At 53.0% G+C, this 10,755-nt stretch overlaps 1 protein-coding gene across 1 annotated transcript; it reads right to left on the reverse strand.

The window, feature by feature from the left end:
* Positions 1-3,167: 3,167 nt before the first annotated feature.
* On the reverse strand, positions 3,168-5,259 carry LOC141022878 (uncharacterized). Its single transcript, XM_073499156.1, has 3 exons — positions 5,050-5,259; positions 3,676-4,070; positions 3,168-3,612 (listed from the first exon to the last, which is right to left on the reverse strand). The coding sequence occupies exons 1-3, from the start codon at positions 5,257-5,259 to the stop codon at positions 3,168-3,170; spliced, it is 1,050 nt and encodes a 349-aa protein (XP_073355257.1).
* Positions 5,260-10,755: the final 5,496 nt, after the last annotated feature.

Consider the following 10,755-nt stretch of genomic DNA (forward strand, 5'->3'; position numbering starts at 1 on the left):
TGCTCGACCTTTCGGTCCTCCGTGTTCCGAGGCCATGTCTGTACATGCTAGGCTCGTCAAGTCAACCTAAGTGTATTGCGTGTGTTCCGAGGCCATGTCTGTACATGCTAGGCTCGTCAACACCCGTTGTATGCGAACGTTAGAATCTATCACACCCGATCATCACGTGGTGCTTCGAAACAACGAACCTTCGCAACGGTGCACAGTTAGGGGGAACACTTTCTTGAAATTATTATAAGGGATCATCTTACTTACTACCGTCGTTCTAAGCAAATAAGATGCAAAACATGATAAACATCACATGCAATCAAATAGTGACATGATATGGCCAATATCATTTTGCTCCTTTGATCTCCATCTTCGGGGCGCCATGATCATCTTCGTCACCGGCATGACACCATGATCTCCATCATCATGATCTCCATCATCGTGTCTTCATGAAGTTGTCACGCCAACGATTACTTCTACTTCTATGGCTAACGCGTTTAGCAATAAAGTAAAGTAATTTACATGGCGTTATTCAATGACACGCAGGTCATACAAAATAATAAAGACAACTCCTATGGCTCCTGCCGGTTGTCATACTCATCGACATGCAAGTCGTGATTCCTATTACAAGAATATGATCAATCTCATACATCACATATACCATTCATCACATCTTCTGGCCATATCACATCACATAGCACATGCTGCAAGAACAAGTTAGACGTCCTCTAATTGTTGTTGCAAGTTTTTATGTGGCTTGTATAGGTTTCTAGCAAGAACGTTTCTTACCCATGTAAAACCACAACGTGATATGCCAATTTCTATTTACCCTTCATAAGGACCCTTTTCATCGAATCCGTTCCGACTAAAGTGGGAGAGACAGACACCCGCTAGCCACCTTATGCAACTAGTGCATGTCAGTAGGTGGAACCTGTCTCACGTAAGCGTACGTGTAAGGTCGGTCCGGGCCGCTTCATCCCACAATGCCGCCGAAACAAGATAAGACTAGTAGCGGCAAGAAGAATTGGCAACATCTACGCCCACAACTACTTTGTGTTCTACTCGTGCATAGTAACTACGCATACGCCTGGCTCATGATGCCACTGTTGGGGATCATAGCAGAATTTTAAAATTTCCTGCGCATCACCAAGATCCATCTATGGAGTATACTAGCAACGAGGGGAAAGGAGTGCATCTACATACCCTTGTAGATCGCGAGCGGAAGCGTTCCAATGAACGGGGTTGATGGAGTCGTACTCGCCGTGATCCAAATCACCGATGACCGAGTGCCGAACGGACGGCACCTCCGCGTTCAACACACGTACGGAGCAGCGACGTCTCCTCCTTCTTGATCCAGCAAGGGGAAGGAGAGGTTGATGGAGATCCAGCAGCACGACGGCGTGGTGGTGGATGTAGCGGGATCTCGGCAGGGCTTCGCCAAGCTTCTGCGAGAGGGAGAGGTGTTGCAGGGGGAGAGGGAGGCGCCAAGGGCTGTGGTCCTGCTGCCCTCCCTCCCCCCCCTTTATATAGGCCCCCTGGAGGGGGGGCGCCGGCCCTGGAAACCCATCTATGGGGGGGGCGGCGGCCAAGGGGGGGAAACTTCCCCCCCAAGTCAAGTGGGGCGCCCCCACCCCTAGGGTTTCCAACCCTAGGCGCAGGGGTGGCCCAAGGGGGGCACCCCAGCCCACTAAGGGCTGGTTCCCTTCCCTCTTCAGCCCGTGGGGCCCTCCGAGATAGGTGGCCCCACCTGGTGGACCCCCGGGACCCTTCCGGTGGTCCCGGTACAATACCGATAACCCCCGAAACTTTTCCGGTGGCCGAAACTAGACTTCCTATATATAATTCTTCACCTCCGGACCATTCCGGAACTCCTCGTGACGTCCGGGATCTCATCCGGGACTCCGAACAACTTTCGGGTTTCCGCATACTCATATCTCTACAACCCTAGCGTCACCGAACCTTAAGTGTGTAGACCCTACGGGTTCGGGAGACATGCAGACATGACCGAGACGCCTCTCCGGTCAATAACCAACAGCGGGATCTGGATACCCATGTTGGCTCCCACATGTTCCACGATGATCTCATCGGATGAACCACGATGTCGAGGATTCAATCAATCCCGTATACAATTCCCTTTGTCAATCGGTATGTTACTTGCCCGAGATTCGATCGTCGGTATCCCAATACCTTGTTCAATCTCGTTACCGGCAAGTCTCTTTACTCGTACCGTAATGCATGATCTCGTGGCTAACTCCTTAGTCACATTGAGCTCATTATGATGATGCATTACCGAGTGGGCCCAGAGATACCTCTCCGTCATACGGAGTGACAAATCCCAGTCTCGATCCGTGCCAACCCAACAGACACTTTCGGAGATACCCGTAGTGCACCTTTATAGTCACCCAGTTACGTTGTGACGTTTGGCACACCCAAAGTACTCCTACGGCATCCGGGAGTTGCACGATCTCATGGTCTAAGGAAAAGATACTTGACATTGGAAAAGCTCTAGCAAACGAACTACACGATCTTTGAGCTATGCTTAGGATTGGGTCTTGTCCATCACATCATTCTCCTAATGATGTGATCCCGTTATCAATGACATCCAATGTCCATAGTCAGGAAACCATGACTATCTGTTGATCAACGAGCTAGTCAACTAGAGGCTTACTAGGGACACGTTGTGGTCTATGTATTCACACATGTATTACGATTTCCGGATAACACAATTATAGCTTGAACAATAGACAATTATCATGAACAAATAAATATAATAATAACCATTTATTATTGCCTCTAGGGCATATTTCCAACAGATCGTCCGCAAGCCTCGTGGCGAGGATCTTGTCAAAGATTTTGATTGCGCCATGGTTCAGGCTCACCGCTCTGAAATCGCGAATGTCCACTGCCCCTGGCTTTTTTGGTAGTAATGTGACCGTGGCTTTATTGATCGCATGCAGTCCACGCATATCTCCACCATGGAACTCCTGTAGGGCTCTCATGAAATCGCCTCTGATGATAGTCCAGCAGGTAGCGTAAAATCGCCCCGTGAAACCATCAGGCCCTGGCGCCTTGTCGAGCGGCATACTCTTGATTACCCGCGCCGCTTCCTGCTCCGAGAACGGCTCTTCTAGGTGTGCCAAGTCGCGAACAGGCAGCTGCAGCATCTCCATGTTTAGGCCTTACGCCCGTTCGGTGGTTGACCCGAGGAGTCTCGCGTAGTACGCATCCACCGCATGTGCAATATTCTCCTGCCCCGTGTGCACCTGGTCCTCTGAGACGATCGAAAGGATCGCGTTCTTCCTCTGCCTGTGACTGGCCTGGCGATGAAAAAAGGCTGTGTTCGCCTCCCCCTCTTTTAACTGGAGTAACCTCGATCTTTGCCTCGCAATTGTGCGCTGTAACGAGCATAAGCCAAGAAGCTTTTTCTTGAGGGCATTGCGCAGGCCCCTCTCTTGATCTGTCAGGATCCGTGAGTCCATTGCCCCATCAAGTCGCGTGATCACCTCCAGCGCGATCGCTATCTGAAGCCAGATGTTCCCGATCCACCTATCACTCCACCACTGGAGCGCTTTCGCCGTGGCTCGTAGCTTGTTGTCTAACACGATGAATGCATTGCCTTCCGAGCTTATCGATCCCCATGCAGTTTCCACAGTTTCATAAAAGCCTTCTGCCTTTGGCTAAAAGGACTCGAATCTGAAGCGCTTCCCGTATGCAAAGTATGCGTTGATGTCCAGGAGGAGCGGACAGTGGTCCGAGACCGCCGATCCCATGGCAGTGAGCAGAGCAGCTGGGTAGGCATCGTCCCAGCAGTTCGTTGTGAACACGTGGTCTATTTTCTCCATGGTTGGGCGCTGCCGTTCGTTAGACCAGGTGAACTTGCGGCCGTTGAGGTACATCTCTTTCACTTCCAGTTGGTTCGCCTTGTTTCTGAACCTGGCTATCATTCGCCTATTGATCACATCGTTGTTCTTGTCTTGAGGGCTTACCAGCAGGTTAAAGTCACCCATGATTGCCCACGGGCCCGCATGTAACTCACGCACGTCTACCAACTCTTGCATGAATGCGACCTTGTCCATGTCTGTCTGCGGGCCATACACACAGGTGAACCACCAATGCCCACCGTTCTTGGGTTTAACCAGAGCAGTTATCGTGTTCATGGTGGGATGCGGGTTGGAGAGCCCGACAATTGTCTCATCCCAAGCCAGAAGGATTCCACCCCTCGTTCCGGTCGCCGGCAAGTAGAAATAGTTCTCTAGATTAATTCCCGGGCAGTGCCGAACAATGTCCACGGTCAAGTGTTCGACTTTTGTCTCCTGTAGGCACACTATAGCCGGCCTAACCATATCCACCACCTGATATATGGCACTACGCCGAGCCGGCGAGCTAGTTTAGTCCGCGCACATTCCACACAAGGACTTTGTAAGGCTGTGATTCCATGTTCTAGGCCTACCAAAAACCACCAGGCATGCGTAGGTCACTGCCGCGCATCTACCTCTGGCACCTCCTTCTGGAGGGGAAGAGCCGGTGGCTCCCACTCAAACAGCGCCAGTATCGCCGCGATGTGAGCGTCGTTAAGTGGCTTGGAGAAAAGATCCGCATAGAGCTGTAGCGCTTCGTCCGTAATCACCTCCGCTTCGTTGGCGAGACACAATCGGCGAATTAGGACGTGATGTTGTTTTGAACCCACCGAGCGCCTTCCCGGACCCTTGGCCAGGCGCACACTCCTTCTCGGGCTCGAAACCGGTGCCCTTCTTTGCCTTGGTCTTCTCTTGGCTTGCGGTGGTGCACGGTCCGCGGGCTTGGCAAGAACTAGGTCAAGACTTCTCCGGGCAGAGATACAAAATTGGTTCAGCTCGTCACATGGAACCGCAACAGGGGTCTGCACCTCATCAACCGTGGCTGCGTGCCGAGGCGGCGACTGCTCATGCCCATCAGAGAGGCACACCAGGAACGTGGGTTCCGTCATCGTGCATGCATGCAAACTCTCCACCGGTGTTGGCTCGCCACTTGTTCTGTCGCCATCTGGCGTGGGGAACGAGGGGGTCCCCTATCCCCACCAACCGGGCTGTCCCCCAGGGAATCGAGCGTGAGATCATGCCGTGGCAGGCATGTGGGGTCCCGATTGGCATCTACCGGCAGGGCCAGATCCCAAGCACCAGTAAGAATGGAGCGCTCTGGGTCGCTGGTGGTGCTGGCGGTGGTGCAGCCACCCGTCCTCGGGCTGCGCGCGGGTCCAACCAGCAGGGCCAGCCCGGAATCCGCCCGTCCCATCCTGCCGTTGGGCTAGTTCACCGAGACAGGAGAGTGTGCAGAGGTTCTCTAGTCCCAACTAAAAAGTCCCTAGTCCCTAAAAAATCTCTCCCTGTTTGTTTGCAGAGACTAAAAAGTCCCTAGTCCCTTCCTAGAGGTTATTAAATGACCCCCTAGTATATAGAAAAATAATAATCAAACAACACCATGGGGTGGCGGGCCAATGGGTGCATGGAGGGGCATTATTGGAAAAGTCCCAAAAAGACTCTCCTTGAGAGTCTTCTTCATTTAGTCCCAAATGCCTAGTTTAGTCCCTAAAAAGTCCCTCCCGTTTGGTAAAAAAATTTTAAGAGGGACTTTTTCTAGTCCCTACACAAAAAAGTCCCTGGAAACAAACACCCCCTCATTGTCGCCCTCCGGTTGGTGGGAGATCCTTCTGGAGCCGCAAGACGACGCGAGCGGGGGGAGTGGGGCGGGGATGGGCAGCGCGCCCTGTCCCACAGCCACGCTTTCCGGCGCCTCCTCTTGGTCCACCCTGGTCTAGCTTTCCACGTGTCGCCCCGTGAGACGACCGCCCACGCTTTCCGCAGGGAGACCGCCCTGTCTTTCCACCTGGTCCACCCCTTGGCTTGACCGCCTGATGTCAGCCCCTTGGGACAACTGCACGGCGCCGCCCTGGCCAGCAGGGCCCTCATCGGTCGGCGGCGGCGCGCGCCCATGCGACCTCGCCGGCGGCGCAGACGCCGTCGAGAACCGCGGAGAGCCTGCCGGGCTGGGAGCCGGAGGCCCACGAGGCGCAAACCCATCGCGCCCACCTCGGGCCAGCCTGTCATCTTCCTCATCTCCGTCTGCAGACGGTGGCGATGGCGGCGGAGGGCGGTGATCGGACGGGCTGCCACCCGGCCTGACAGGCGGCGCTTCCCTGATGATCTCCACGGGGTACCACAGGGCATCCACGCCCTCCACACGCCCATGGCCACACCGGCTGGACGATTCCTCCATGACCAGGATGCGGCGAGCTGGAATTCGGTCCAGGTCATCCGTCTTCAACCAAACGCGAAACCGCGACATGTCATGGCGCCTAGCGGTGCTGTCGGCCACCTTGACCACGACACCAGTTCCGCGCAGCACCTCTTGCGCGGCCCGCCGAGTCCAGGCGTTCGCCGGAACACCAACCAGTGCCAGCTGCACCAGGAACGACATGCCGATGCCAGTGGCTTGCGCGTGCCGGCTCCAAGGCCAAAGCGACAGAGAGAAGCCCCGCGCCAGAGCCCGACCTCTATCCACCATCGTCTCTCTGATGGCCTCGCTACCACAGAGCACAAGGAAATCCTCCGGATGGTACGCACGAATGGACATGTCGGAGGGACCGATGTTGAACAAAGCATGGAGAGCCGCCGCAGCCGTAGCGAGATCTACCTGACGGTGCGCATCCACCACCGAGACCACGACCGCCCGCCGAAGCTCGTCCTCCAGAGCGCACAGATCCGCCCCGGACTCGAGGAAGCAGCAGTCCACCGTGTCCTCGGCAACTTGCTCTGCCCCCACCGGGCCCTCGAACGGCACCGAGAACTGAGGCCCGACGCCGCTGCCGCTGCCAACCGAAGATCCACGAGCCACGTCCGACCACGCCCTGTCCAGGCAGGCCACCACGGCCGGGGGGAGGCCCGGCGGCGGCGGAGGAAGCACCGTGGGAGAAGGCGAGGCCAACCGGACGGCCCCAGGCGGCGGAGGGCCTGGGGGCGGCGGCAGGAGGCGGCCAGCAGGGGCCGGCGCAGCAGGCGCGCGCACGCGCAGAGCCGGAGCCAGCTGCGCCGGTGGCGAGTCCGACGGACTCCGGGGGCGGGTGCACCCGCGGGAGGTGTGGTTGCTGCCCCCCGCATCGAACACACTTGGTCGGATTCGGGCAAAACCTCGAGATGTGGCTGTCATCCTCCCCACAGTTGTAACAGCAACCATGGAGCGAAGCCGGGATGGCCGAGCGCGGCAGGCGGGAGGAAAGCAGGCCAGCGGCGCCCGGGGGAGGGCCAGCGGGCCGCCGCTCCTTCTGGCCCCGAACAAGCTGCCAGGGGGCGCCGCCACCAGCCGGTGCCGGGGCATCCAACCGCGGCTGGGGGGCGACGATGAGCGAGCGCAGGCGAGTGGGGGGACCACCCGCAGCGGGCGGGGGCGCCGACGCCGGGCTGGAGGAGCCAGAGGAGGAGGCTGAGAGCTGGACGCGGCTCGCCATGTGCGCCGGAGAAGGGGTGGCCGCTGGTGCGGGAGCGGCAGCCGGCGCAGACGCGGGGGAGCGGGGAGCGGGGCTAGAAGCTCAGCGCGAAGCCAAGTTTACAACCTGATCATTGTGTCTTTATGTTGTATGTTGATGATATGCTGATTGTTGGAAATGGCACAAAGAGGATTGCTCTCCTCAAGAAGGCATTGAGTAAATCATTTGCCATGAAGGATTTAGGACCAGCTAAGCAAATACTTGGCAGGAAGATCTCCCGTGATAGATCAAAGAAGCTGATTTGGCTCTCACAGGAAAGATACATTGAGAAGGTACTTGAAAGGTTCAATATGAAAGATGCAAAATTTGTTATCTCTCCACTTGCAGGTCATCACAAACTGAATTCAAAACAATGTCCTACAAGCAAGAAGGAGAAAGAAGAAATGAGTAAAGTACCTTACCAATCTGTTGTGGGCAGTTTGATGTATGCCATGGTATGCACTAGGCCTGACATTGCCTATGCAGTTGGAGTTGTTAGCTGGTTCATGACAAATCCAGGTAAATCTCACTGGGAAGCAGTGAAGTGGATTCTCAGGTATCTCAAGGGTACTTCTACATCTTGTTTATGCTTTGGAAGCGGTGATCCTGTATTGCAGGGCTATACAGATGCAGATTATGCAGGTGACAAGGATCGTAGGAAGTCCACATCTGGATACCTGATGACTTATGCAGGGGAGCAGTGTCATGGGAATCAAGATTGCAGAAATGTATTTCTACATCAACTATAGAAGCTGAGTACATTGTAGCGGTTGATGCTGCCAAGGAAGTTTTGTGGATGAAGAACTTCTTGCAAGAGCTCGACATGAAGCAAGAGAAGTATGTTCTGTTTTGTGACAGTCAAAGTGCTATTCATGTTGCCAAGAATTCAAGCTATGACTCTCGAACCATGCACATTGATGTGAGGTACCATTGGATTCGAGATGTTGTGAGTTCCAAGTTGTTGAAACTTGAGAAGATCCATACCAACGACAATGGCTCGGATATGATGACCAAGAAATTGCCAAATGAGAAGCTACAAACATGTTACAAGGTAGCGGGTATGGCGGTGCCCCGTCATGAGTCGGAGGGGGAGATTTGTTGGGATATCCTCCTATGTGGGATGTGAGGAGATGACCATTTGAGGCCTTTTAGGTAGCCGAAAGAGGTGCAGAAGCCCACTACCCATTAGGGTTATGACCTAGGGTCATTTTGGACTTTGCACATAAGAGGATGGGGATGCTTTACTCTCCATCCAGCAGCCACCACCAAGTGTGGCGAAAATCAATTTTATCATCCAAGAGAGAAGAAGAGAGAAAAACAAGAGAGCAAGGGAAGAAAAGGAAGATTGAAGGAAGAAGCAAAGGGAGCTCCTCCCTAAGGTTGTGATGGTCCAGATCCACTACCTTGTCTCCTTCAAGCTTTGGTTTCACCATCTTTGGTGAGATTGTTTCAATCCCTAGTTCTTGAGTCCCAAATCTTGTTGTGTTCATCAAAGCTTCAGAAATCTTGATGTATTAGATCCTCTAGTGCTGTCTAGAGAAGAACTTGTTGTATCCCACATTTGACAATAGTGGAAAAGGATTTCGGTGGCTTCGGCCCGTGGTTTTTCCCCTCAAGTTGAGGGGTTTTCGACGTAAAAATCTGGTGTCTCTTTGTTGATGCTTGCTGCTGGCCAGAAAACTTACTCCTACCACAAGACACTAGGTTGAGGAGTGTCTTGCCTGCTGAGTAACATATTCTGCCTCCATATATGCTGTTGCATATATTTCTTTTCGTGCTAAGCAACGATCCTTGAGTTAGTACATGATGTGGTGCTGATATTACTTTGTTTCCGCTGCAGTTATCAGTTAACTACGAGTGCATTTGTGTGCGAATTCCCAACAAAATTAAATGCTTTTCGGGTGTCTCAGAATAACTGACGGTGATCTGTTACTACCTGAATATCCAAACGGGAAGCTTGTTCTCGATCAAGAATTTGATGGATGGCAGCATAGTCACTGGCGCATCTTTCCACGTAAAGTTTCTGCAAGCACAAATCAGGTGGTTAACTTCCGGACGTGTGGATGAAAACATTGCAAAATTGTTGACCGGTGTACGCTAAATCAGTGTCCAGTTCAACGAATTACCTGCAGGGCGACCACTCTGTCATCCTAGCATGGAAAGCGTCCTGCACCGCTGGATCCTTGAGATAGGCAATAGTAGGATAATCGTTGCACAGATCATACCCGGGAAGCTGCACGCAATTTTAGAGAAACGTGACAGTTAGAAGATGATCACTAGTTTCACTTTGATAGAATTCCTTATTTAACACCGTGTCTAAATTTTATATCTTATTTGACATCGATAAATTATTTCTTTCCTATCGAATAATGAGTCTAAATTTTATGCCTTTTATGACACTTTTGTCTATTTTAAACCTAAATGACACCTGAAAATACCTCTTTGCCCCTCATATGTGTATGCTTGTGCGCGCGCGTGCATTCTGCTGTGTGTGTGAGCGTGCGCACGTGTGTTCTACTGATATTGCGTGTGTGCGCATGTGTGTATGTGCTGCTGCGTGCCTGCGTGTTTGTGTGTGCGTGCGTGCGTGTGTGCTGCTGCACATGTTGCTCGGTGTGTGTTGTTGCGTGACTGCGTGTTTGTGTGTGCGTGCGTGCAGCTATGTGTGTGTGTTGATGCGTGGGTGTATTGTGCTGCGTGCATGTGTGTTGCGTTCTTGTGTATGTGCTGCCGCTGCGTGTGTATGTGATGCCGCTGCGTGTGTGTGCTACTACTCCCATACTGATGTTATGTGTGAGCTACTGTCTCGCACGCACACATATCACATTAGGGGCAAAAGGGTCTTCTCAAGTGTCATTTAGTTTTAAAATGAACAGAAGTCATAAAGGGCATAAATTTTAGACTTGTTGTTAGATAGGAAAAAAAAAGTTTTTCAGTGTTAAACAAGGAAACGAAATTTAAGATAGTGTTATATAAGAAATTGTTTCTTTCACTTTTGACTGGACAAGCAACTAAGAATTTGCTCCTTACATAGCCACTGGGGTGATACGCTCCGTCGGGCGCGTCGATGCAAATGGGAGCGTAGATGTTGTACGCATCAATCTGGCCGGCGTCGAACGCGTCCCAGGCGCCGCTGCATGACCTGCGAAGTCACAGTGCTCGGTGACGTTGGCGTAGACCTCGTCCGACATCACCCCGTGGGTCCAGAAGACGTCGATCATCCCCTGATTGTTCCTCTTGTCGTTGAGATAAGGGTTGCCAACCTTGGC

This window comes from Aegilops tauschii, chromosome 5 (assembly GCF_002575655.3).
Source record: "Aegilops tauschii subsp. strangulata cultivar AL8/78 chromosome 5, Aet v6.0, whole genome shotgun sequence".
Taxonomy (NCBI): domain Eukaryota; kingdom Viridiplantae; phylum Streptophyta; class Magnoliopsida; order Poales; family Poaceae; genus Aegilops; species Aegilops tauschii.